Raw genomic sequence first — 26,300 nt, 5'->3', positions numbered from 1 at the left:
ATTGTCAACCCTAGAATCCCATCCGAACCTGCAGCCCCCTGACACCCCATTGGTAGGAGGGGAGGCCAACTTTAAAAAGAAAGAAAAACCCTCCCCAAGCATTCAGCAGGGGGAGGGAGACGCTGAATCCGCTCGACCTTGTTTCCACGCAGCCAAATTCAGAACTGCTGGGTTTCCTCGGCCCCTGCAAGCATCTAGGAGAGGCCTTGGGGACACTGGGCCACCGGGGAGCTGGACTGCCCCTGCCACAGGACCTGCCCTGGGAGACAAGCCCTCCTTGGAGGACTTCTTGGGCCGGAAGACATTCCATGCCTGCTGAGCGGAGCAGCCTGGGGGAGGTGACTGGCTGGCAGTGGCTCCTGAGCACGCTAGGAAAGGTGAACCGCGTGCCGCTCCCCAGACAGGAGTGGCTCCTCCCCAAGAGGAAGCAAGGCTGCTGCAGACGAGGGACACAGTTCAAACATGGGAGCGCCTCAGAGGGCCCCTGCAGCCTCCTGCCTGGACAGCGGTGAGCAACCTGGGTGCAACTGGGAGGGGGGAGCCCAGCCAGCCAGCCCCCTCTTCCATCAGGGACGCTCTGGAAATTCCCCAGATCTCTCTGGTAAACACTATAGAGATCCAGCAAATTCCTAGAGCATTGCACAAGGCCGTCACATCACTTCCAGGTACGCAAGCAGAAGGGGCCTCTCTGCATTGCACAGTGCTGAAGAGCCATCGAAGAAACCTGGATTGCAGGGGCAGGGGGTCTGGAGAACAGCTGGCCATTTTATACCCTGCTTCTCACTACCCTTGGGAGTCTCAAAGCGGCTGACAATCCTCCTCCCCTTCCTCTTCCTGCAGCAGACACCCTGTGATGTAGGGGAGCCCTGTGAGAACTGCTCTGCGAGAACAACTCTAAGAGAACTGTGACTAGCCCAAGGCCACCCAGCGGGCTGCGTGCGGAGGGGGAGGGGCGTGGGATCATTCTCGAGATCTCAGCCACGACCTCAAGCCAGCTCATCAAAGTGCCATTTCCAGCCGGTGAGTCCCGTGTGCCGCCTGCCAGTTACCGAGGCCTGACAGACGCTCGACCTGTCCTACCTCGCAGGGTCATTGTGAGGAGGGAAAGGAGAAGGCAGGAAGGCTGTGAGTTGCTTTGGTTCCTGCTGGGAGAGAAAGGGAGCCCATAAAAGGCGACTCAAAGGATCCTCTCCAGGCTGCCCGGCCGCGGAAGCTGGAAAATTACTGGGCCACGAAGCCCCAGGTCTGGGGTGACATCACAAGCTGGGTTTTATTATAGCCCTGGCAAAGGAAGTCCCTTGTGCGCTTTGCCAAACAAGCCCAACCAGGTCGGCCGCAGAGGAGGTAAACACTCCCTCCCTCCCTCCCTCCCATTCGGGGCTTCCCCAAGTTCTGCAGAAAAGGAGGCGGAAATCAATGAAGGGTGGGAGGGGGAGAGATGCTGTCCGCATGAGATTAAGCAGATGCTGCGCCCCTCCCCGGAGACGCCAGACCCTGGGAATGCCGGCAGTCAGTTAAGGGAGGGGAGTGGGCCTTGGGAAGCCCCCCCTCCCCCCCCCCAGTTTCTCCCTCTCTCTCTTTTGACTTCTTCATCTTCTACTGTTTTTTTAAAAGGCCACCAGCGATGAGACTCAAGGTATTCCGGAGCTGGAAAGAGAACTGGAGGAGGCTGGAGGGTCTCAGCAGCCTGCCCGGCTTCACAAAGGCACCTGGGGCAGCAGGTAAGGGCCCTCACGAGCCACACCTCCAGAGGGAGGCAGGGAGGTTCTCGGGAAAGCTTTTAGAGGCCAGTCTCCTCTCCGGGCGTTTTCTTCCCTCTTCCTTCCTGAGTATTCTTGCCTGCGTTTCTGCCTTGCCCGCTAGCTGCATGGCTTCCCTGCAGGGTCGCCGGCTTTTAAACTGGCCCCTCTGGATGCTGCCCCTTTACTCCCGATCGGGCCTGCCCCAAGGGGCCTTATTTAGCGCCACGCCTGTGGATTTCTGCAGGCAGAACCTGCATCAAAGTGGCCAGGCTGTATTCCTGGCCAGTTGGCAACCTCACTTCCAAGTGGGGAATTACGTAAAAACAAAACAAATGACAGTTAAAGCAGAACCACGTTTGAGCCCAGGAGCTCCTTGAAGAAGAGTCGGTTTTTATATGCCGCTTTTCAGGGCCCAAAGGCATCCCAAAGTAGTTGACAATCGCCTTCCCTTCCTCTCCCTAAAACAGACACTCTATGAGGCAGGTTGGGCTGAAAGAGCTCTGACAGAACTGCTCTGTAAGAGCTCTGACAGAACTGCTCTTGGATTGCGCCTGGTGCTTCCTGCCTTCTCCAGCTCCTCCTAGTGTCTGGCTGGCTTCAGAGCATCCGTGGTCCCAAAAGCCAGGACTGGTGCAAATGCCAAACTCACTGCTGCGATGCCAAAAACCCACCATCCCTCCTTGAATCGCAAGACAGCTCTGATCTGGTGACGAGTTCGGGAGACGTTGCCTCTTGTTTCCCCAGGAAACCATGCTGAGCATTGGGGGAAAGAGGGAGGCCGGGGGAACCGCTGGTCTCTGCACGGAGGCAACCCGGCCACGATCCAGCAAGGCTGCAAGAGCAAAGCGCATTTCTCGGGTGCGTGGGGAACAAAGGACGCTTCCCTCGGGGAATCCAGCCACGGCCAGAAAGACCTCAAGGTAACTAACTTTCCTACCTTTCTGGGGCGGCGTTTGCAGGTGGCGCTGCCAGACCTACCCTCCCCACCAAATAGGGTGCCAGGCTTCCCGGGGGAGGGGGGCTTGGAGATCTCCCGGTATCACAACGGATCTCGAGAATGCGTGGCGGCCTGTAGAGGCTGCAGTCAGCTGGGTGACCTTGGGCCAGTCACAGTTCTCTCCGAACTCTCAGCCCCACCTGCCTTTCACAAGTGCCTGCTGCTTATATCTTGAATTAGAGCCTTAGGGTAGGGTAGGGTAGGGGAAATTGGGGTATCAAAAATGACTCTTCTTCTTCCTCAGTTCCCCAAGGGAAAACAGCTATTTCACAGGGTGGGCTGTGGCATTAACCCCCCCCCCCAGGGGGTGTCCTCCACAGGCTCCAACCCCCAAACTGCAGGGACTTCCCATTCTGGAGCTGGGAACTCTAAATGGAAAAATCTTTTTGGGCCAAAGGAAAAATGAAACATTTGCCTTCACGTAACATTGAGAAGCTGCTTCTAGTTGACTGAATGCTACAGAGCTCTTGTGCATTGGCTGTTGCCAACTCTGGGTTGGGGGATTCCTGGAGATTTCAGGGTTGGAGAATGAGATACAGGAAGGGGGAGGGATGTCAGTGGGGTACAGGCCCCAGCGTTCACCCTGCAAAGCAGTCATTCTCTCCAGGAGAACGGAACTCTGTTGTAATCCCGGGAGATCTTCAGGCCCTGCAGGAAGGCTGAGTGACATCGAACTAAAGAATCCAGCCGAAAACCTGCCCACTTTCTTCTTTGCTCAGCTTCTCTTTTGGGTTGTGTGCTGTCCTGTCTGCTGTTCATTTCTATGCGGGTGACAGAACAAGGAGTGACAATTGGACTGAGGGTGTGTGTGTGTGGGGGGGGGGGTCAGGCACCAAGATGCCCTTAGCAGGCCCTGATTTCCAGCCATGCCGGCAGTTTTGAAAGCAAAACCGATTAGCCTTGTGTCTGGCTCTTGGACCCTCGGTGTTTACTGTGAGATTAGGGTGGCTGGCCAGCCCCAAGGCCAGTCTCGCTCGGGCTGTTCTCCCACCTGTCTCCTGGCAAGCTCCTCCGGCTTGGGGAAGGGGGGAGAAACCCCCTCCCCTACTTACCTCGGTTGGACTTCTGATCTTCTCTTCTCTTCAGCCTCCGGCGTGTTCGGAGGAGAGCTCTCGGAGAGCTCGGCAGGGCGAATCCCAAAGCGGAGGGAAGCCGATGGCGAATTACAAGGTCCAGGTGGCCACCGGCAAGTTATGGGGCTCGGGAACGTTCAGCTCCGTCTCCATCACCTTGGTGGGCTCCAAGGGGCAGAGTCCAAAGCAGCTGCTGAATCGTGCAGGGAAGGACTTCCTCCCAGGGGCGGTAAGGATCGGGGCAGTGGGGGGTGGAGAGCGGGGAGGTGGTCTTGAGGCCTGAGGCAAATTGGGTGTCCCCCAGTCCTGCCGCTGGCCAGAGTCACAAATACCGTTCCAAGCGTGAATTTGCTTCTGCTGGGTCGCTTGGGTGAAAGACAGGCATGGGCACCTGACATATGCTTGTTTGGGGCTCTGGTAGGAGAGGACCTTCCCCCACGTCCTCCTGAGCAGTGCGTGTGTCCTTCAAGTCAGGAAGAGTTTCCTTTCTGATCTGAAGCCTGGCAGGGGTTGTTCTCATTTGGGCACGATGCCCCTCCCATGCCTAGACGGAAGCGGACCGGGCAGTGCTGCCCCGGGCATTGAAGGGGAGGGGTCTTTCCTCTCTGCAGGTGGATGAGTACGAGGTGTCCAGCGACCAGGATCTGGGCCCACTGCTGCTGATCCGCGTCCACAAGGAGCCTTACCTGTTCTTCCCAGAGGATGGCTGGTACCTCAGGTTCATCCGCCTGACCACCCCCCAAGAAGAGACTTACTGCTTCCCCTGCTACCAGTGGATCGAGGGGCCCCAGACCCTGGAGCTGAGGGAAGGCACCGGTGAGCGGAAGGCAGGAGAGGGTCAACTTGCTTGTATCACCCAATAAATGCTTAACATTTTTTTTTAAACTCCCACCCATTTGGGAAACTCTTCCAGGGCCGTCCAGAGAAACCCTGGGTGAGAAAGCCCGGTATGAGCTTTCGTGGTCTTGGACTCAAAATTTGTCCTGCTACTTTGGACCAGCACAGTGACCCACCTGAATTTAAGCATTATCGTGAGCCTCCTTGATCCATGTGCAAAAGCGGGATATAAATCATTCAATTAAAAACTTTTTTTTTCCAGATCTGGGTTACGGGTGGGCACCAGGCTGAGCATCCAGAAAAAAAGGACAGAAAGTTATTCTTCTTGCCTTGTTCCTTCCCTTCTAGGCAAACTGGCTTCTGAGGATGCAGAAAGTCCGCTGCTTCTGTGTCACCGGGCAGAGGAACGTAAAGTGCGGCAGGACTGTTACAGGTGAGGTCTCCTGCCTGACTCGTTTATCGCCTGTGCTCCTTCCCTGGCTCCACTCCCAGTCTTTATCTCCCGAGAGATATTTGCATAGCCTTGCCCTAATTTCATCTGGGAACTATTGTGGTCAGGAAGAGCTTGATACAGCTGGCTCACAGAAATTTCAGTGGGGCTTGGAAATCTTCTGGATTGACACACCTAATTCCAGAGATCCCGTCCCCTAGACAAAATGGCAGCTTTGTGGGGCGGAGCCTATGGCAAGAGGTCCCTCCCTCCCAAACCTCGCCCACCCCAGGCTCCGCTCCCCAAATCTCCAGGAATCTCCCCACCCAGACTTGGCAACACCCCCAAATTCCCATCTTATATAGCCTCCATTTCCATCAAGTGGTTGAAAACCAAGATTCGTGGGCCCTTTAGGATGTTTTGAATGTCTTAAAACTTGATTTGGAAGCAGCGTACGTGTGAAGGGCCATCCAGCGCCTTCCGAATTTACCCTGTGAATGAACAACCTCACCGCACAGATAGCTTCAAGAAGAGGAATGGGGCAACCCAGGGAGCAGAGGCCCATGATGGTTATGGGTCACACGGTCTAGAGAGAAGGTCCTGTCTTCTTGGTGCTTGGGGGGGCACAGTGGGAGGCCTTCTGGAGTTCTGGCCCTGCTGGGAGACCTGCAAAGAGTAGGGAGGGAGGAAGGGAGGGAGTTACACATTTCTGCAATCTTGGTAAGGCAGAAGTGGTGAGCTTTAGGGCCTTTCAGGGACGCAGAAGATGAAAAGTTTTGACTTTCCTGAGGCCAACAGTGGTCCACTTTCCAGGCGTGACGCTACAGCAGGGGTAGTCAAACTGCGGCCCTCCAGATGTCCATGGACTACAATTCCCAGGAGCCCCTGCCAGCGAATGCTGGCAGGGGCTTCTGGGAATTGTAGTCCATGGACATCTGGAGGGCCGCAGTTTGACTACCCCTGCGCTACAGGGCTAGTTTGCTAGAACGCTGTGTTACTTACACACATACCCCTCCTGGAGAGAGAATGGAGATTTAAAGCTCGTTTGTTTGTTTGTCCTGCAAAAGTCAAGCTCTCCTTTCCCAACCAGCTGGGCCGAATTCGCTCCGGGAATGCCGCGGTGCCTGGCCGTGGAGAGCATTGAGGAGATGGACACCAACATAAAGTTCTCCTTCACCAAGCTGAGCACCTTCCTTCTGCGTTCCAAGCTCACGTGAGTTCCTCGTGGCCGGGGGAGAGGGGGCAGAGAAAGTGTAGGACAAGGGCTGCCACCTCCACCCGAGGCCTGGAGAGCTCCCCGAATGACAGCTGACCTCCAGGCTGCAGAGGTCAGTTCCCCTGGGCTGGTTCTGCCCTGGCCGGAGCCCAAACCTGCCAACGAACCGTGGCTTCGGTCCGCAGTTCCAGAACGTCTCCTTTGCGAACGCAGGTCCGAAATCTTCTTGTTTCTGCTCCAGCAAGGTAGAGATGAAGCTAAAGGGCCTCTTGGGCTGCCAGCAATCTTGGAAGAAGATGGAGGACATTCGCCGGGTTTTCTGGTTCAACAAAACTGAGGTTTCAGGTGTGTAGCTCTTCCCTCTGGCCCTGGGGAAGTCGGTTTTGAAAGCTTGGCTCCAGGCTCATGGCCGCCCGTAAAATTTTCAGCTGGCAGAGTTTAAATAGGCGAATGAGCCGAGCTCCAGCTGCAAGAAAAAAAAGTAAAATAGGTTTATTGAGAAGAGGGACACACTCTGTACGAGAGGAGAGAGATAGTCCTAACTATCTAACCGACTAATGCTCAGAAGGGAAAGGCAGCAAGAAATGCAACATTTTAAGAAATGCAGCATTTCAGAATACGTTGCTGACCACTGGATGGATGATGCGTTCTTCGGCTACCAGTATCTGAACGGGGTCAACCCTGCGGTGATCCAGAAATGCACGGAAATCCCAGCCCACTTCCCCGTCACCCAGGAGATGGTGGCCCCCTCGCTGGCCGAAGGCACAACACTTCAGGAGGAACTGCAGGTAACAGGCGGGGGCATCTCTCCACCGCTTGACAGGTTTGCAGCAAAACAGAAGCTCAGAGGGAGATCTCTGCCTGTCTGAAGCCAGAGGAGGTTTCCCCACCCAGGGGGAAGGGGCTTGCCCTCTAGATTTCTGACGGGCCAGGCTCAGCAACAGAGCACCTGCTTGGCATGCAGAAGGGTTCGATCCCTGGCATCATCAGTGGAAAGGAACTGGCAGTTGGGGCTGTGAATAGGCTCTGCCTGAGACCCTGGAGAACTGTGGGGCAGGGCCTGTGAATCAGTGGCAGAGGCTCTGCTTGGTATGCAGAAGGCCCCAGGTTCAATCCCCGGCATCTCCAGTTAAAAGGACCTTGCAGCTGACGCGAAAGACCCTGGAGAGCAGCTGCCGGTCAGAGCAGGCAATCCTGAAGGCAGCTTCCACCACACGTTCTCTGAAATTTCTCTCTGCCTCCTCAAGAAGGGGAACGTCTTCCTTGTGGATTACGAGCTCCTCCAGGACGTCCCAACCAACACCATCCAAGGTCAGCGGCAGTACATGGCCGTCCCACTCTGTCTGCTCTACCAGACGCCTTCCGGGGAACTCAGGCCCATCGCGATCCAGGTAATCCCCGCATGGGATTTTCCAGCCAAGGGACGAACAGAGGGGGTGGGCCCTTGCCTGCCCCTGCTTCCACAGTGGTCTCCCACCCAAATACCAATCAGGGTTGATCCCAAATGCCCTGTCTTCCCCAAACCCAGCTCTGCCCAGGCTCCGTCCTGCAAATCTCCAGGAACTTCCGGACCCAAAGTTGGTGACGCTTCCTCTCTTGTTCCTCCCCATAGCTCAGCCAACCCCCCGGCCCTGACAGCCCCATCTTCCTCCCCAGCGACCCCGAGGGGGACTGGACCTTGGCCAAGATGTGGGTGCGAAACGCGGACTTCCAAATCCACCAGAACGTCTTCCACCTCCTGAGGACCCACCTGCTGGCGGAAGTCTTTGCCCTGGCCACGCTGAGGCAGCTGCCCATGTGCCACCCCGTCTTCAAGGTAAGGGAGAGGGCCAGAAAGGCAACCTGGTTTTTAAAAATGGCAGAGCGTATCCAGGCCGAACCGGGGGCCGTTCACCACAACTAGCTGGAACCCGCACTGATTAAACCTGGGACTTTTAGTCCACTTAGAAACATTAAGGGCCCTGGGTTCTGCGCCCACATGCACAGTGGGGCTGAGTCCCCTGCTTGACCCAAAAGTCTCCTGGCTTCTCCTCCTCCTCCTCCTCCTCTGCAGCTGCTGATCCCTCACCTGCGATACACCCTCCAAATCAATGCCTTTGCCAGGGTCCGGCTGATCATGGAAGGAGGCATGATGGATCAGGTAAGGGGGATGCCCGTTCCTCCTTTCTACCCTCCCTCCCACCACCACCCCCAGGCCATCTCGGGCCCAAAGCTGAAGAAGCATCTGAGAAATGTTGACCTCCTAAGTCAAGCCAGGGACCCCCCGACGTGGTGCCCAGGGGGGCCATGGTGCTCAGCCCACCTTTCCTCTGTGTTTTTGGAAAGGCGAGGGGGTCACGTGAGGCTTTTGATCAGCAACACATGATTTGATTGGCTGGGCAAACTTTTAAACAACACAGCGTGGACCTTTTGTGGCCGGGCCCGCCGTGCTGTGTCAGGATCCCGAAAGCTCAAAAAAGGCTCAAAAAAGGCTCAAAAAAGACCCTAAGTGGTCCTCTCCGTAATTTGCCAGGCTGCATTTGGACACTGCAGTCAATTGTGTGCGGGGGACAACTAGGCACGTACACACACAAAAATTCATACCGTTTCTGATGCGAATCCGAATCGTACAAATACCGCTGTGTTTGTTTGTTTTTTCTGACCGAATCGATTTGGACAAATCGGAAAAGTTTCGGGGAGTTTTGAGCACATGCTTCCCCCCCCCTTCCCAAGCAGCCGGGAGTGTCTCCCTCACGACAGCAGGCTCTTGAGAATGATGACAATTCCACAGAGACATGCGCCAATGCCTCACCGGCACCTACAGCTACCGGTCCCCCCTTCCCCTAGGCTACCTCCGCAGGCCACAAGGGAATTGCGGCCATCGTGGGGAAAGGCACCCAAGCAATGACCTACGCCTCCCTCTGTCTCCCTGACGACATCGAGGCCCGCGGAGTCGCCTCTGTCTCTAACTACTACTACAGGGACGACGGCCTGAAGATCTGGGCCTGTATCGAGAGGTCAGCAGGAGCCGGACCACGCTGGGCGGGAGGCAGGACAGGGGTTAGGGAAAGCGGGAGGAAGCTAGGGGGAGGAGGCAAGGCGAAGAAGATGGCTGGATGGTTGTGGGTGGGGGCCATGTAGGGTCGCCATCTTTGGCGGTGGAGCTTGGGGGGCAGATTCCAGGAGGGGAGAGACCTCGGTGGAGTCTAAGGCCATAGAATTCACCCTCCAAAGCTGCCATTTTTCAGGTAGAAGGAGCAGGGAGTAGGAGATGTGAAGGTCCTTTCTCTACTGGAGACGCTGGAGATTGTCCGCTGGTCATGGGTGTTGTGGGTGAAGCAGGACGCTGAACCCCTTGGGCTGCTGGTCCCCACCATCTTCTGAGACCTAAAACACGTGTTTTTGCCTTCCAGCTTCGTGTTGGACATTGTCCGGTTCTATTACAAGGACGACGGCCACGTCCAAAGGGACCCGGAGATCCAGGCCTGGGTTTTGGAGATCTTCCAAGAAGCCTTCAAGAGCAGGAAATCCTCAGGCGCCCCCTCCTCTCTGGAGACCGTGGCGGAGCTCACGCGATTCCTGACGATGGTGATATTTACCTGTTCGGCACAACACGCAGCTGTCAACAGCGGGCAGGTGAGGGTGAGAGAAGAGCCCTCTCTTGATCGTGCCTCAGTTTCTCACCGAATCTGCCAGCACAGAGCCAGCCTCCTTGGTGCCCGTGGAAGATGGAGGAGGCCCGTGCAGCTCTTGAAGCTCCCTCCCCTCCCTGCTTCTGGCAGCCATTTCCCCCTTGACGCAGGCTCATGGGCATTGTTCAGGTGACGTATCATGGAGAGGATGGGGTGGGCTGGAGCCAGACCCTCCAAAAGGTTATTCCTTGGAAGATAAGATTTGAAATCCAAAATGGAGGCTTCCCTGGCACCAGAAAACCCGGCCCTCCAGATGTTCATGGACTACAATTCCCATGAGCCCCTGCCAGCGAATGCTGGCAGGGGCTCATGGGAATTGTAGTCCATGGACATCTGGAGGGCCGCAGTTTGACTACCCCTCTCCAGGCCACAGAGGTCAGTGTCCCCTGGCGGAAATGGCAACTTCATGAGTGAAGCCCCCTCCCTCCCTCTGAAATCCCCAGGGATTTCCCAGTAATTGGGAGACCCTTCCGGACAGCCAAACTTTGCCAGAGCTTAGTGATGGAGACAGGACTTCATAAGCTTACGGGGTGACTGAACCTCCTGCTTCCTTTGTCCGCAGTACGACTTTGGTGCCTGGATCCCCAACATCCCGCCCTCCATGAGAAGGCCCCCGCCCACGGTCAAGGGCACGGTGACCTTGGAGCACATCTTGGAGACCCTTCCTCCTATCAACGTCACCTGCGTCGCCTTGAGCTCTCTGTGGCTGCTAAGCAACGAGGCCGGAGACAGGGTGAGTGACGGGCAGGGCTCATGGAGGGCGGTGGGGTGTGGTTTGATGGGGGGGGGACAGATGTGCATGTGCCAGGAAAACAGTGGGCTTTACACTTCAAAAGGTGGCCTGTGCAGCACTGGATCACAAAACTTTTTATCTTAAAGAGTTTCAGAGTGTTTTGGAAGCTAGGCTTGGACAGCTGGTGTGATTGGAGGGTGGGTCCGTTGACCAAGCCCCCACTGTGGGCAGAGAAACTCCTGCTGCCACTCTGCTGGCTGGTGGGAGGCCTGCTTGACCCACCTGTGCCGAAGATAAACAGAGAGGACTATTCCCTCCTCCCAGAGCTCTTCGAAAGGAAAGTTGGATAAAAGTCTTGGAAAACTTTGGATATTGTAATTGATTCAGAGACAAGTCTTGGCTTCGGCAACTTGGTATCATGGAGTCATCAAAGCTGACCCCAAAGCTTTAGATTTTGGATTCGGAATGTGAGCAATCCGGTGTAATTTAAATGCAGGACTTCTGGTGCCTCTGCACTGATTTCTCCCCACATCTCTTCCAGAGACCTCTGGGATACTATCCGGATGAGCATTTCACTGAAGAGGAGCCAAAGCAGTTCATCAAGGCATTTCAGGGCCATCTAGCTGAGATTTCGGAGGAGATCAAGGAAAGAAACAGATCTCTGCCCCTCCCATACAACTACCTGAACCCTCCTGAGATCGAGAACAGCATCTCCATCTAGATCTGGAGGGACAGCTGGACCGTGGAGTTTTAAACTTCGTGATCCAAAGCAGGACTTAATTCAGCAAACATCGGAAAACCTAAAGGTCTTAGAAGAATAACTGGAGCCCCAAACAGAGACTGCGTACCCAGGAGGGAGATCCATCCCAACAGCCGTTTACTCCAAACTGAAGCAGAGAGCCAACACGCGGTCTCTGCAAGAGAACCAGGTTGGGAAATTAGGAAAGATTCTGGACATAAATCTGAGACTGGGAGAACCACGTTGACAATAAAAAGCTTACATGGAAATATATTAAACAAGGGGAAAGCTCCACAGAGAAATGAATAGACAAGGGACCGGGGGATAGAAATTTTTCTGGAGAAAGGATGAATATTGTTAGGGTATAATTTGGACAGGCAAATTTGGTGATGACATCTTCTCTTGGGATTTCTTTTTACTTTCCTTTTGGCAAACGATGAATGCATTATTGTTAGTAGCTATTTTGAACAGATGATATTGGCAATGATTATGCTACAATGACATGGGTACTGAATATTATTATTAGATTTGGACTCAGAATACTGAAATGTTGATAAGTTTATATAAGAATTTAATGGGGGGGGGGGGAAGGGAAGCAATTTAACACTGAGAAATATCCTGGGGGTGAAACAGGTGAGAATGAAGTAGAAATTATATTTACTGAAGAGATAAAATGACGAGGTAAAGATGACACTATTATTATGATTACTGATATATAAAATATTACGCTACTGCAATGTAAATTGACTTTATTATGGCTTAACCTAATTGAGATTTCATATAATACATAACTTAGATTCACTTTTCCATAATGGCGCTCAGTGTAACATGGAACAAGCCGGAAGTCACCTTCCCAAGAAGGAAGATCAACCACTCCATCGTCCCCTAGAAATATTCTGGACCAGCCCTGAAAGACGCCATGTGGAAGACCCCACGGTGAGCCCTGGGGAGGGTGAAGGAGAGAAAACAATTTGGGTTGAATGTTTAGGTCTAAATTCTTCTGCTTCACCCCAGAAGGACAGAGAACCTATTGACAAAACAAAAATCAGAGAACCTATGGGTGGGGACCAAATTGCTTCCAGTTGGCTCCATTTAATGACCAGCCTCAAGATTAATGAACTGCATTATCTGCCGTGATTCTTTGTGTTGTGTGTGTCATTGAGCAATTGTCTCATGATTAACAAAGCATTTTGTGATTTGGGCCATACCTCCGGGCTAACGACTTTCTTCGCGGTGATTTGTTATTAGCCGGGTTTGTGACAAATTTGGAATCATGGTGGTCTGTAGAGAGGGGTAGCCTGGTCGTAGGTGTTGCCAACCTCCAGATGATGCCTGGAGTTCACCCAGAATTAAAACTGATCTCCAGATAACTTCCCCTGAAGGAAATGGCTGGATTGGGGGGGGGGGTGGCCTGGCTCCATCCCCAAAGTCTCCAGATATTTCCCAAACTGGAGCGGACAACCATGTCAAGCAGAATCCATTTTAGAGCTCAGATACATTAAGATCTAATCAACGAGAACAAAACAACCAAGTTTCTTCACCCTCGGTATAATCTGAGCGTTAAGGATACAAACAACGGCAAGAAGAAGAAAGCGCTAAGGAGATAAAGTGTGAAACAATATTGCAATACCAGATTTGGGAATCGCTGCAGCTTCCCTATATATTTAGAAAAGGCAGTTAAAGGGTTTAAGACGGAGATAAACAGATTAATAGTGAAGACTGAGAAAGGACGAACACAGAAGCTTCTGCCATGAGCCGTAGAAATGAGCAAACTTTGTGACCCTGCATTACTCTTCAGTGGACCCCTGGTGGTGCCATTGTGCTTCTCTGGTTTCGAGAGACCTAAATCCCATCTAAACTGTGAAGGTATGCAGTTCTCAAACCGCTTTCTTTTCCCTCTCCAATTTCCCTTCTCATCACAATAAAACCAGAGTCCAGTAGGACCTTCAAGACCAACCAAGATTTATTCAGGGCGTGAGCTTTCGAGTGCAAGCACTCGAAAGCTCACGCCCTGAATAAATCTTTGTTGGTCTTGAAGGTCCTACTGGACTCTGGTTTTATTGTACAACTTCAGACCAACACGGCGACCCTTTTGAATCTATCCTTCTCATCACAGTGGGCACCCGAAGATATCAATATAAACTGGCTATTGATCAGAATGGTTCAGGAGAGCGCATTTTTCATAAAAGAAAGGGAGCCAGAATGTCGTGAAACGGCTCAGGGAGGCATGTAGCAAAGGAATGACCGGTCCCAAAATCTTGTTAGTCTTTCAGGTGCTCCCGAATTCTTGCTGTTTTCTACTGCTACGGACAGATTCACACGGCAACCCGTCTTGAGTTTTTGAAAACGGGACGGTGTGGACTGTGGAACCCACTTCCACAAGGTGTCGTGTGATAGCCCCCCGCACAATATGTCGTGACAGCCCCCCCCTGCAATGATTTCCAGCTGTGCCTCCCCAGACCCATCGCTGTGACTCAGTGCCCACATTGTGGGGAAACCAGCTGCATGACTCGCCAAGCTAGCTCCACGACCCCCCACCCACCGTACTCAGAGCTGGGACTGCCCCCTAATTCCTCCCCTCATCCCACCGCAGCGATGCGGCCTGAATCGCTCCCAGGGAGCTGCTAGGGCAGAGACCCAACACAGCCTGGGATGGGGAGGGAATCGACAGCGAATGCTGGCTAAGGAGGGGCACAGGGCTGCGTTGGGGGGGGGAAGGTGGGCTGCATACCACAGGGTACTTATTTACTTTGGGAACTTTCCTGCCACAAGCCGTGTGCATGCGTGCATGCGTGCCGTCTCCAGAACAGAAGCAGCGGCAAGAAGTCTCCCTCTCCCCCCTCCAAGAAAAAAGACACCGTATTCAGTGAGGTGCTTGCCAAATTGCTTGCAAAGGAAAGGAGAGCTTCTCAGGAGCTGTTGCAAACGCCACTGGAGTTGCGCAATGGAGGCTGAGCCAGGCAGGGCACTCCCCTTCCCCGGCTGCACAAAACCCCAGTCCCTCCAGGCCAAGGACGGGTACCCAGAGCAGGCAGCTCGGCTAGGGGAGGTGGCTGCACGCCGACACCCTCGGGAAGGAGGAGGAGGAGGAGGAGGAGGGAAGGCTGTTCAGACCTGCCCTGGGATCCAGCAGCGCAGAGCGTCTCCTTCCAGCTTGGCGATCCGAGGCTTGTCTCTTGCCCGCCGCCGAAATGGCCACGTACAAGATCCAGGTGGCCACGGGCAACGTCCTGCTGGCCGGCACCTACAGCTCCATCTCCATCACCTTGATCGGGACCCGGGGAGAAAGCCACAAGCAGCTGCTGAATAACCAGGGCCGGGACTTCGTGGCCGGGGCTGTGAGTACAAAGCCAGCGTGCACAATCACAGGGCCGGTCTTTGGCTGGGGCTGAAGATTTCTTACCCTCACTCCTCCGCATGCTGCCAGCTGGGTGACTTTGGGTTAGTCACAGTCCTCATAGTGCTATTCTAAGGGAGCAGTCCTGTCAGAGCTCTTTCAGCCTCCCCTCCCTCACTGGATCTCTGTTGTGGGGAGAGGAAAGGGAAGGCGATTGTAGGCTGCTCTGAGCCTCCTTCGGGTAGAGAAAAGCGGCATCTAAGAACCAACTCTCCTTCTTCTTCAGTAATCTCAGGGCTCTCTCAGCCTCACCCACCTCACAGGGTGTCTGTTGTGGGGAGAGGAAAGGGAAGGCAATTGTAAGCCGCTTTGAGACTCCTTTGGGCAGTGAAAAGTGGCATATAAGAACCAACTCGTCTTCTTCTTTGAGTTTCCAAGGGCAGCTTTGCTGGTCTGCTCTGCAATAGAGGATCCTCATCACACCAGAAGACGAGATTTTGGGAGTATAACTTTTTGAGAGTCAACTGAGAGTCTATTTTGAGAGTCTATACCCTGAAAAACTTGCTGGTCGATCAGGCAAAGGGAGCTTTGACTCTTCAAAGCTCACAACCCGAAAACCGGCAGGTCTCTAAGTCGCTCCTGAACTCGGACCTAGCTCTCCCGCCTGACAGCCGCCAACGCCGAAACACCCTGGCAGATTCCCAGAATAGCAAAATGCTTGCTAAAAACTTGGAACTGTTTTCTCAGACTTAAAGAGAACCCAGCATTTTGAGTTATTCATATTGCTAGCTTGACAGCTGTTCTTTATTTATTTATTCAGTTATTATGACGGCCCGCCTTGGCAAGCAGTTCTTGAATGCTGCCGCTGCCAGTCATAGCCCTTCGGCTTGGCTCGGGTTCCCTCCTCGGTTCTGGGTGGGTGTTCTACAGGCGAGGGCCCTTTTGCCACCCGTTATTGCTCGCTGGCCCCAACCAAGCCCACTCCAGCAGCCGTCTGCAACTGGGGTGTGCCATTTCACAGTAGAATCCAGTCGCAAAGTGAATTAGGAGTGGGCGTGTGGAAGGGTGAGCAGCCACCCAAGTCTCCCTTTAATCCGGATTGAAACCTACACTCACAATGCACTTTAGAAGCAGATTTCTGTTCTCACGCAGCCAAATTCAGAGCCAATGCCCACTATCTGCTTCAGATGAATCCATGGCCGATGGCTACCGTCCCAAAAGATAGGGTTGCCAAGAAGAAGGCCACAGAATCCCCTGGGGACTGACAGAGCACACCGGCAGGCAGTACTGACCTGCCAAAGGGAGCCAGTCAGAAAGCGGCGGGCGGAAATAATGTGAGGGAACAGGCCAGAGTGTCCAAAGAGCCACCCAAAAGGGAGCAGAGAAGACTGGCGTGAGAAGGCTCACCGGTGGCCCAGGGGACACTTCCAAGTGGAAACTCTGCATCCTTCCCCGATTCTCCCCCTCTGTGCATCCAGGTGGACGAGTACGAGATTCAGTGTGCCCGGGATCTGGGAGAGCTGCTGCTGGTCCAGCTCCACAAAGAGGCCTACCTGTTCTTCCCCAAAGACAGCTGGCTCTGTGACTTCGTCAAGGTGACCACCCAGCAGGGGAAGACCTACCAGTTTCCCGCCTACCAGTGGCTGGAGGGCTACGGCATCTTGACGCTGCGGGAGGGAGCAGGTACCAAGTCTCCTTCCCTGGGCATTTGTGCCCCGCCAGGGAGTTTGGGAAGGGAAGAGCCTGACAATGGGTGGGGAGGCTCCAAACTGGTAAACTTAGGGCCTCCTGGTCACCACCGCCAAGACTCTGCAATTCAGCCTTCGGTCATGTCATCTGACCTCAGGCAAGCTGAATGGGGAGGTTCTTTCTGAGCATGTACAGAGTTCACATCCGAGCATGTACAGAGGGAAAGCAGGGTTTCCAGTTCTGACAGCATTGCTCTGAGGCAGCCCGGCCTACCCCGCCTCTGTTTTGATGACCAAAACACATTTCTGCCTTGCGGCTCACGAACTCTCCTCTTTCTTCCCCAGCCAAAACCCTTGCTGATGACGCTGGCAACGCCCTCCTTCTGGAGCACCGCAAGAACGAGCTCAGAACCCGGCAGGAGAACTACAGGTGAGTCCAGCATCCCAGCCATCGATCGAGCTGCCCTTTGTCTGCTTGCAGCCCTAGTAACATCTTGTGGCCATGAATTCAGAGGTGGGCAAACTGTGGCCCTCCAGATGTCCGTGGACTACAATCCCCATGAGCCCCTGCCAGCAGTCGCTGGCAGGGGCTCATGGGGATTGTAGTCCACGGACATCTGGAGGGCCACAGTTTGCCCACCCCTGCCTTAGAGCGTGTTTGCGTTGTGTTAACCCCTATTCATTTGGGGGTAATCTTCCTCTGTCTTGGTCTCTCCAGCTGGAAGGAGTACGCCCCAGGCTGGCCGAGATGCATAGATGCGGAAAGCACGGCAGACTTGGACAACAACAATAAGTTCACCGTCACCAAAACCACAATTTTCGCCCTGCGCAGTGCCAAGTCGTGAGTGTCTTTGTCTCCGGGGCTCGCCGTGCGGGGGAGGTGGTAGCTTTTGTAAGAGAAACATCTCAAAGGACTAAAAAGCACCCTTTCCTTTTTGGGGGTCCCTCCTGAATCCCTCGGTCCAACGTCCTGGGTAGGAGGCATCCAATGATTCTTTCACCTCGTTGGTTCTTTATTGACCACTGGGTTACGTGTCCTCAGGGGGCAGCTGGAAATCCTCCAGAGCTGGGGTGGGTTTCCATGTGACAGCGATCCATCCCCCTGCAGCAAGCGGCTACTTTGGAAGGTCCCAGCTAAAGAGCAAGCAGCCGGTCTGCGTACATCCAGGCCGGGCAAGAGACAAACTGATGCTCTCGAGGGAAGCTGAATGGCTCAAACAGGCTCAGTTCTCACTTCTTCATTTTCACTTCTCCAAATTCGGACAAGTTAGCCGGATTGTAGCCCTTGTGTCACTTTGCGACATTCTTCTTCGGGCTCTAGCAATAACAGAACATCCAGTGAGTACAAACGCCCGTCTCCGTATACACATCCTGACACGCCCCGTTTCCAAAAACACTTACCTAATGGAAGTATCCAATTACAGAACAATACAGTTTCCTCAAGGATCCATCAGCGAAAACAAAAGCGGCATTTGACTTACAATCCGGAGGGACACATCAACACAATAAGTTGTCATCGAGGTGTATCAAAAGTCATCTGTATTGGTTTGCTGTTTTGCCAGAATTAGATCATCTGCACCTGCTGGAAAGATCCTTAAAGGGGGCACCAACAATTCATAACACTTTTTTTCCCCCGTTGGCTTAAAACTTTCCACTTTCACGCAGGGTCTGCTTGCAAAATCTCCAGCAATTTCCCAGCTCTAGAGCTGGCAAACCCCGCCCCCCTGTAGATGTGAAGAAGCAGGTGAAGAAGCAAAAAGAAAACCCAGCTTCTTCATTTAGAATAATTGAAATAAAACAACACCTTTGTTCTAGGGGATTTCCAGGCCTCGCCTGGAGACTGGCAACCCAGACCTCCTCTCTGCTGTTCCTCCACCCCCCCCCCCCACCTTCACCTGCTGTGGTCTTTTCCTTCAGGGAATTGGAGCTGAGGCTGAAAGGTTTCTCCCACCAGGAGGGCTCCTGGGATAGCCTAGAAGACATCGGCAAAGTCTTCTGGTTCAAAAGGACACCTGTCACAGGTGAGTCTTCCTGTCCCGCACAGGAGCCATGCGGTGGGCAGATTTTTTAAAACAGCCAGAAGGAATGTACACCCATGAAGCTGCCTTAGATTGGATCAGGCCCTTGCTCCGTCAAAGTCAGCATTGCCTGCTCAACTGGCAGCCGCTCTCCAGGGTCTCAGGCACAGGTCTTCCCCATCACCCCCTGCCTAGTCCGTTCAACTGGAGATGCCGGGGATTGAACCTGGGGCCTCCTGCCTGCTGAGCAGACCCCCACGTTGAGAACCACCGGGGTAGAGGAAAGTGGGGCATAAATCCCAACTCTTCTTCTTCTGAGAGAGGAAGAGAGAGACAGAGATGAGCATCTCTGCTGGGGAGTTGGAAACTGCATAATCTTCCTAATGCTTTCAAATCCCTCCACTCTGACCTCCATCCTGTTTATCCCCCATTAAATAAAGGGAGACACTTAACCCGCTACCTTTCCTCTGCCTCTCCAGAGTATGTGGCAGAACACTGGAGGGATGACGACTTCTTCGGCTACCAGTACCTGAACGGGGTCAACCCTGTGGTGATGAAGAAATGCACCGAAATCCCCAAGAACTTTCCGGTCACCCCCGAGATGGTGGCAGGGTCCCTGGGGAAATCCACCACCCTCCAGGAGGAGCTGAAGGTCATTTTCTTCCATTGCTACTTATCGGACGGCAGACAATAGTCTAAAATAGAGGGGGCCAAGTAGGCACAATGGCCATGCAGACAGAATGGGCAACCCCCTTGAATGCTAATCTCGCACCCGTTGAAGAATGCACTTTCAAATGCACTTTCAAAGGAGATTTTCCTGTTTTACGGCAAAAGCACCTTGAAAGTGCTATGCTATGACCCTTCCACGAGTAAGCCTAGACACCACTGCAAAATTAGGTTTTCTCATGGGCTGGTGCTCCTGGTGAATAAGGGATGGAAAGCTGGCCTTCCATGCAGGCGTCCTGTGTTCGAGTCTTCACTCTGCCAGGGGTTCCTCAGATAGTTGTGGGCAAGTCTCTGAGCCACAGTCCACCCATCTGTGAGGTAGAAACCAGATTAACCAGTCTCAGAAGACTTTTGAAAACAGAGACTGCAACACCCTTGTAAATTAAAAGCCTCGGATGGAAGCCGAGAGTATATCAGATGCAGACGTAACTCCGTGCCCGCAACGCCTGTCCCGCTCATGTCTCCTTCAATCTTTCCCTGACCCCACCCTGCAGAAGGGGAACATCTTCATTACAGACTACAAGATCCTAGAGGACATCCCGACGTGCCTTCTCAATGGCAAACCCCAATATCTGGCTGCTCCCCTCTGCCTGCTGCACCTCACCCACGAAGGGAAGGTCATGCCCCTGGCAATACAGGTAAGGAAAGTGCGCTGCTCCTTGTCCCGGGAGTCCCGGTGGGCAAACCGTCATGGCGGCAGTCCACCTACCCCATCAGACACTGTAGCAGGAAACCAAAATATAGGACATTTCCATGGAAAAGTCCGGAGCCTCCCAGCAAAACTGGAAGCGAACCAATCAGGGAGCCCACGGACGTGTCCAACATCAAAAGATCAGATAATTCTTTTTTTTAAATGGAGCAGATTTAAGACAGAAAGGATTAGGGAAGACGAGCTAAATAACAATATCTAACACGGCCAGAATTGACCGGCTTTTGGTTTTCTTGGGTTGTGGGGCTACGTTCTAGTAGTTTGCCAGGTGAAAAATTAGGAACAAAACTGACCAGAAGACAGCTTCACAACTGGACAAAACTACAAAAGCCTGTCCAAATAACAATTAGACAACATCCTTGGTTTGTTATGAAATACACACACGCATGCACACACGCACATGGCCATCCGTTAGCGCAATGTAATGATTAAAGATCGGGAAATCAGTGGGCAATTCGGCAGGTCTTGGCCCTCCCATTGAATGTGGATCACTGTTTCTTCCCGCACAGCTCAGCCAGACCCCCGGCCCCGAGAGCCCCATTTTCCTGCCCAGCGACCCCGAGTGGGACTGGACGCTGGCCAAGATCTGGGTGAGGATGGCCAACTTCCACGTCCACGAGGTGAACACCCACCTCCTGGAAGCACATTTCTGCTGCGAGGTCTACACCATCGCCACCCTCCGCCAGCTCCCCATGTGCCACCCTGTCTTCAAGGTAAGGGCCAGTGCGGTGTAGCGGGCTGGGGTTCGGGAGACTTGAGTTCGAATCCCTCCACGTGCCAAGGAAGCTCGCTGGGTGGCCTCGCGCTGCTCACGCGCTCTCCGCATAGCCTGCCTTACAGGGCTGCTGTGAGGAGTGGAGGTCTTCTAAACCTAGCTTTTGATTTCCGAGTTTGAACAGGATTCATGTGGCATGCATATGTAACAGGGCACCTGAGAAGGGGTGGAGTGAGGAGAGTAGAGCATTTCTTCTCAAGAGGGGGATTTCTTCTCAAGAGGGGGACTCTGTGGGTCACTTTTGCTTCCAGGGGGGAGCCCAGTTTGAAGGCTGAGCTCTCCCTCTTTCCTTTCAGCTCCTGATCCCTCATACCCGGTACACCCTCCATATCAACACTCTGGCCCGTACCAGCCTTATACAGCCAGGAGGGGTTTTTGACAAGGTAAGAAGGCCAGAAGAACCCAATTAGGCCTCGCCCGTTCTATGCCATGAGCCTGCAAGGCCCCTGATGGGCTCCCCTGTTAAAGCCAACGGAACGAGTCTCCACCCAGGCTGACCCGACCCGCCGAACTGCATCCTCGGGCCCAACATCTGCATTTGCTCCGGGGCGTCTTGGCATCCTTGAGTCGTGCCTGCAAACAGCTGGTGGGAGGCTTCTCCTCCCCGTCTCCCTGCCCTTCCCTTTCCTGCAGAGATCTCCTTCTCATAGCCCTGGGCAGGGGGAGGCGATTCGTATCAGGGAAACGGCGTGGGAAGATTCATCAACAACCTCCCAAAGCGCCACTTCCCCAGTCCAATTAGCTGCCTCCCACGGTTGCTTTCATTAATAAATTAATAGCATTAAGACCGTCAGCCGTGCATGGAAAGTCCGGCGTGGCTGGTGAGGCCTGCTGGCGTGTCCGCAGGGAGGGTGAAATTACAGCTCTGGGACTCATGGGAACGGAGATCCTTTCAGGGGGGTTATCAGAGACGGCACCCGAGACCTTCTGCCCCCAAAATCAAAGGGTCTCCCCAGCTGGATGTAGCTCCTCAGGAGAAAACAACTCCCACTGAACCCAGGCCGGTTCCTCTACTCTGCTTAATATTGTCTCCTCAGCCTAGTGGGGTTTTCCAAGGTCTCCGACAGAGAAACGGCTTCCCCAGCATCTCCCGCTTGACCCCCTTTAATGCAGGGGTCCCTAACTTTGTTAGCCTGCAGGCATCTTCGGAATTCTGACATAGCGAGGGGAACACAGGCACAAAATGGCCGCCACTAGTGCTGGATCCAGCCACAAAATGGCCACCGCAGCTTAACTTCAGCCGCACAGCGAAGCTCCTTGTGTTGTATTGGCAGGTGCCCCCAAGACTACCATTTAAAAGACCCGAACCACCAGTCAAATCTCCAATGGCCAATAAGAAGCCTTGCTGGGCCCCCATTCCCCACCACAAATGCTAAGGCAAGCGTGGGAACTGATGCCTTGCTGAGAAATGCGTGAGCCGTCAGCAGAAAGGAGCTTCCCGCAATGGAGCCAAAGGGCAGCCCCCGTATCCCTCGGTGTAGCAGAACAGGTGAGTTTTCCTGCCCAGGCCTGGATCTGATTCTTCTTGCCCCACAGGCAACCGCAACCGGCCGTGACGGGATGCTGAAGCTCCTGGCCAAAGGTGTTCAGGCCACGACTTACACGTCCCTTTGCCTCCCGGACGACCTCGAAAACAGAGGAGTGGCCTCTTTGCCCAATTTCTACTTCCGGGATGACGGGATGAAGATCTGGAATGCCATTCACAAGTGAGGTTTGGGGTCTGGCTGTCCGGGGAACCTGTGCGTGGAAGCAAAGCCACGGAGACGGCTGAAATCTGCTCCTCTTTGTCTCCTCCACTTTCAGGCTGGTCTCCGGCATTGTCGATCTTTACTACAAATCTGACGCCGCTGTCCAGGCGGACGTCGAACTCCAAGCCTGGGTGCACGAAATTTTCACGGAAGCTTTCCTGGGCTTGACGTCGTCTGGTAAGGCCACAGCTGGGGTCGCCAAGGGAGGGACGGCAGCAGGGCATAGCCCGGTCTCACCAAATCCCGGAAGACAAGCTGGGCCAGAGCTTGGAAGATATTTGTAGTGGAAGGCAATGGCCGACCCACCTCTGCTTCTCCCTTGCCTGGAAAGCCCCTCGCTGGGGTCACCATGACTTGGAGCTAAGCAGGGCCTGCCTTGAATGGGAGGCCTCCAAGAATGGTTCTGCAGAGGAAGGCCGTGGATGAATGAACGCTGAGCCCCATAGGCTAAGGAAAGGGACAACGATGTGAAGAAATCAATAATAATAAACATTTTCAGACTCCTTCTTACGGGGGAAAAACAAAATCAAAACAGGGGAAATGAAACCCAATCATACGGCTTTTGAAACGCGGCCGTATCTCCTTGCCTCTCCCATAACCCTGCTCCATAAAACACAAGAGGAATGGTACAGGGCAAGCAGAACTGAAAGGTCCCGTACTTGCAGGGGCGGATCTTAACTTCCTGTCCTTCCCCCTCAGGCATCCCTTCGGCGTTGGAAGCCAAGGACGCATTGGTCAAGTTCCTCACCATGATCATGTTTTGCTGCTCCGCTAGGCACGCCGCAGTCAACAGTGGGCAGGTAAGGGGGTTTTATCGGAATATCCTACCGGGGGTATCGGAGGAGATGTGAATTTAGGATTAGTTAGATTATTTTTCAAATGGATCATTTGGAGACTTCCTGCTCCTTTCATGGCACTTCCTTCCTGCTTGCCTCTTTCGGGGAGTGGGAAGCAGTGTATCAAAAAACAGCTGCTGCTTCTTCTCCTTCTCCTTCTCCTTCTCCTTCTCCTTCTCCTTCTCCTTCTCCTTCTCCTTCTCCTTCTCCTTCTCCTTCTCCTTCTCCTCCTTCTCCTTCTCCTCCTCCTCCTCCTTCTCCTCCTTCTTCTAGCACGTTGTGTTAAATAGGAATCATGCTTTCCTACCGAGCTGCCCTTTTCTGCTAGACCCCTGCTGACCCTCACCCCTTCCCCCGTCTGTCTTTTTTGCCCGGGACAGTTTGACTTTGCCGCCTGGATGCCCAACACCCCGGCCACCTTGAGACAGCCTCCCCCCAAAGTCAAGGGCCAGGCCACCTTGCAGAGCATCTTGGACACCTTGCCGGAGGTGAACTCTACCTGCGCGTTGCTCTCCCTGCTCTCAGTTGTGAGCTATGAACCGGGCGACCTGGTGAGTGAGTCCGGGGAAAACGGGGGGGGGGGGGTAATCCAAGTGACCTTGATGGACTGAGGACCATTAAGTACAAGGCAGCACCATGTGTCCGCGTTGGGCTTCCTTTCGCCTCAGTTGGAGCTCTCTCAGCTGTTCTTCTCTCCTCGCTGCCTTCCAGAGGCCGCTGGGCTACTACCCTGACCAGCACTTCACGGAAGAGAAGCCCCGGAAGTTGATTGCTGATTTCCAGGTGCGCCTGGATGAGATCTCGAAGGAGATCGAAGAGAGGAACAAGAGACTGCCCATCAGCTACTTCTACCTGAAGCCTTCCGAAGTACAGAATAGCGTCTCCGTGTGAATGGCCTCCTCTCTGCCGGCACGGATCCTGCAGGGTCCTGGGGATCCCGGGCCTGGAATGCTTGCAGGTTGCCAACCTTCGGAGAGAGGGCTGAACATCTCCTGGGGTTGCAACTCATCTCCAGACAACGGAGATCAGTTCTCCTGGAGACAACGGCTGCTTTGGAGGGAGGACTCTGAGGCCTTGTGCCCCACTGAGATCCTCTCCTTCCCCCAAAGCCCGCCCTGCTCAGCCTGCACCTCTAAAACCTCCAGGTATTTTGCAACCGGTAGTTGGCACCCCTCTAGAGCAAGCGGAATGCCTTCTTATTATGCAAATCAGACATGATAAGGTATACTATGCAAATAAAACACGCAAGCTCTGTTACTTCATTTGGAATCTTCTGGTGCTGTTATTGTTTGGATTTATTTTACCGCAGTTTTCTGCTTGTGGTATTTGTCACGACACACGTGCACTGCCTCCGCAAGGCCACATGGGGGCGTCACGTTTGAATCAGACGTACAATCCAGTCTTGAGAAGACCAGCTGGGCAAGCAGATTGCCTTCTTATTATGCAAATAAATCCCAATAAGATATATTATGCAAATAAGGCGCTCGCCATCTTTGCTACTGGCTAGGCACTTGGTTCTGTGGGGGAGTTAAATGTAAAACTCCCAGAGATCAGCAGGGAGAGCATCATGACTTCCCACAGTGCACAGGGCAAAATTAGGTCCCGTCAGGAATGGGCCTTCCCATCCAAACCACCCCCATACTGGATTCCAAGTACAGGGATCTTAAAGAAATAAAAAGAAACGGAACTGCTTTTTTCAGCGTTCTCTTTGCTCTGGTTCGGCCTCACTTGGAGTCCTGTGTTCAGTTTTGGGCACCCCAGTTGAAGAGGGATGTAGACAAACTGGAGCGTGTCCAGAGGAGGGCAACAAAGAGGGTGAGGGGTTTGGAGACCAAGATGTAGGAGGAAAGGTTGGGGGAGCTTGGTTTGTTTAGCCTGGAGAGGAGACGACTGAGAGGGGATCTGAGAACCATCCTCGAGTATTTAAAAGGCTGCCATATAGAGGATGGAGCAGAGAGTTCTCTCTTGCCCCGGAGGGACGGACCAGAACCAATGGGATGAAATTAATGCAAAAGAAATTCCATCTAAACATCTGGAAGAAGTTCCTGACAGTTAGAGCGGTTCCTGAGTGGAACGGGCTTCCTCGGGAGGTGGTGGGTTCTCCATCTTTGGAAATTTTTAAACAGAGGCTGGAGAGCCATCTGACAGAGAGGCTGATTCTGTGAAGGTTCAAGGGGGTGGCAGGTGACAGTGGATGAGCGATAGGATGGTGAGTGTCCTGCATAGTGCAGGGGGTTGGACTAGATGACCCAGGAGGCCCCTTCCACCTCTATGATTCTATGATTCTTCCATGGCTTGCAAAAACCCTGGGCAGAACACCACAGAGTTCCTGGAGACTGCTAGAGCGACCCTTGTTACTTCCAGGTGAGGCCGTACAGGAAGTTCTGGCCACAGAGTTCCTGAGGGCTACCTGGAATCCCTTGGGGTCCTCCTCCCCGGGAGAATCACACACACTCTTGGGCCAAAATGGATCCGCCAGACACGAGCTGCCCAAGGCTGCAATTGGCTGGAGGTGTCCCAACAGAAGAGGGGACCTGGGAACCCTAGTTGAAGCCAGGGTACAGGAAAATTAATCAATCAATCAATCAATCAATCAATTAAAGCTACCTCCTCTGGCACTGTCAAGCTCATTGGTTCTCTTCTTGAGGCTTCCCTGGAACCAGCCCTCCTCTCTCTTAGGCACCAGGCCAATGTGCTCGCATGTGCAGCCCACTTATGGTGACCCCAGCAAGGGGGTTTCAAGGCAAGGGAGAAGCAGAGGTTGGCTGGCCATCTTCTTCCTCTGCAGAGCCTTCCTTGGGGGTCTCCCTTCCAAGCCCTGGCCCTAATTTGCTTCCAAGATCATGCCCCCTTCCCCCCCTAACAGGACAATAGCTTTCCTTTTTTTACCCAGGGATTTAACCAAAGATTTGGGGGTTTAAGAATTGTTTTTACACAAGGACAGTTACGAAGACAGCCTGGCCTATGAGCCGGGGCTCCTGTGTTCATCCATCTCTCGGGGTATCTTTGGCTGCTTTCTTCTAAC

General features: G+C 53.6%; 2 protein-coding genes across 7 annotated transcripts; both read left to right on the top strand.

Moving 5' to 3' along the window:
• The first annotated feature begins 421 nt into the window (after window positions 1-421).
• On the top strand, window positions 422-12,228 carry LOC143825596 (polyunsaturated fatty acid lipoxygenase ALOX15B-like). 4 transcript variants are annotated; one of them, XM_077313718.1, is made up of 17 exons: window positions 422-508; window positions 841-1,020; window positions 1,615-1,721; window positions 2,487-2,662; window positions 3,826-4,041; window positions 4,424-4,628; window positions 4,998-5,082; window positions 6,101-6,292; window positions 6,537-6,640; window positions 6,911-7,083; window positions 7,543-7,686; window positions 7,908-8,111; window positions 8,349-8,435; window positions 9,122-9,291; window positions 9,688-9,910; window positions 10,529-10,699; window positions 11,241-12,228. In XM_077313718.1, the coding sequence occupies exons 3-17, from the start codon at window positions 1,625-1,627 to the stop codon at window positions 11,418-11,420; spliced, it is 2,427 nt and encodes an 808-aa protein (XP_077169833.1). In that variant the 5' UTR covers window positions 422-508; window positions 841-1,020; window positions 1,615-1,624; the 3' UTR covers window positions 11,421-12,228. The 4 variants fall into 4 exon arrangements, with proteins under 4 accessions (XP_077169833.1, XP_077169834.1, XP_077169832.1 ...); XM_077313719.1 differs by lacking the exons at window positions 422-508; window positions 841-1,020 and adding an exon at window positions 1,257-1,344; XM_077313717.1 differs by lacking the exons at window positions 422-508; window positions 841-1,020 and adding an exon at window positions 1,372-1,509.
• On the top strand, window positions 11,417-24,523 carry LOC143825598 (hydroperoxide isomerase ALOXE3-like). 3 transcript variants are annotated; one of them, XM_077313724.1, is made up of 15 exons: window positions 11,417-11,628; window positions 12,235-12,374; window positions 16,254-16,458; window positions 16,809-16,893; window positions 17,182-17,304; window positions 18,381-18,484; window positions 18,961-19,133; window positions 19,702-19,845; window positions 20,426-20,629; window positions 20,988-21,074; window positions 22,228-22,397; window positions 22,495-22,616; window positions 23,139-23,239; window positions 23,656-23,826; window positions 23,987-24,523. In XM_077313724.1, exons 2-15 carry the CDS (start codon window positions 12,267-12,269, stop codon window positions 24,164-24,166), a joined length of 1,977 nt encoding a protein of 658 aa, XP_077169839.1. In that variant the 5' UTR covers window positions 11,417-11,628; window positions 12,235-12,266; the 3' UTR covers window positions 24,167-24,523. The 3 variants fall into 3 exon arrangements, with proteins under 3 accessions (XP_077169839.1, XP_077169840.1, XP_077169838.1); XM_077313725.1 differs by having other exon boundaries at window positions 11,499-11,628; window positions 12,261-12,374; XM_077313723.1 differs by lacking the exon at window positions 11,417-11,628 and adding an exon at window positions 13,704-14,776 and having other exon boundaries at window positions 12,266-12,374.
• The last annotated feature ends 1,777 nt before the right edge of the window (window positions 24,524-26,300 follow it).

Source organism: Paroedura picta, chromosome 16 (assembly GCF_049243985.1).
Source record: "Paroedura picta isolate Pp20150507F chromosome 16, Ppicta_v3.0, whole genome shotgun sequence".
Lineage (NCBI taxonomy): Eukaryota > Metazoa > Chordata > Lepidosauria > Squamata > Gekkonidae > Paroedura > Paroedura picta.
Note: the sequence above shows the minus strand (reverse complement) of the source record. Positions and strands in the feature narration are given on the sequence as shown.

Excerpts from the sequence above, each read along its gene's own strand:
- LOC143825596 (XM_077313718.1), top strand. The coding sequence starts at position 1,625 with ATGAGACTCAAGGTATTCCGGAGCTGGAAAGAGAACTGGAGGAGGCTG. Across the intron at positions 6,293-6,536 it reads CTTCTGCGTTCCAAGCTCAC|CAAGGTAGAGATGAAGCTAA; the intron begins GTGAGTTCCTCG and ends TTTCTGCTCCAG. Across the intron at positions 8,112-8,348 it reads TGTGCCACCCCGTCTTCAAG|CTGCTGATCCCTCACCTGCG; the intron begins GTAAGGGAGAGG and ends CCTCCTCTGCAG.
- LOC143825598 (XM_077313723.1), top strand. The coding sequence starts at position 14,630 with ATGGCCACGTACAAGATCCAGGTGGCCACGGGCAACGTCCTGCTGGCC. Across the intron at positions 17,305-18,380 it reads GCCCTGCGCAGTGCCAAGTC|GGAATTGGAGCTGAGGCTGA; the intron begins GTGAGTGTCTTT and ends CTTTTCCTTCAG. Across the intron at positions 21,075-22,227 it reads CAGGAGGGGTTTTTGACAAG|GCAACCGCAACCGGCCGTGA; the intron begins GTAAGAAGGCCA and ends CTTGCCCCACAG.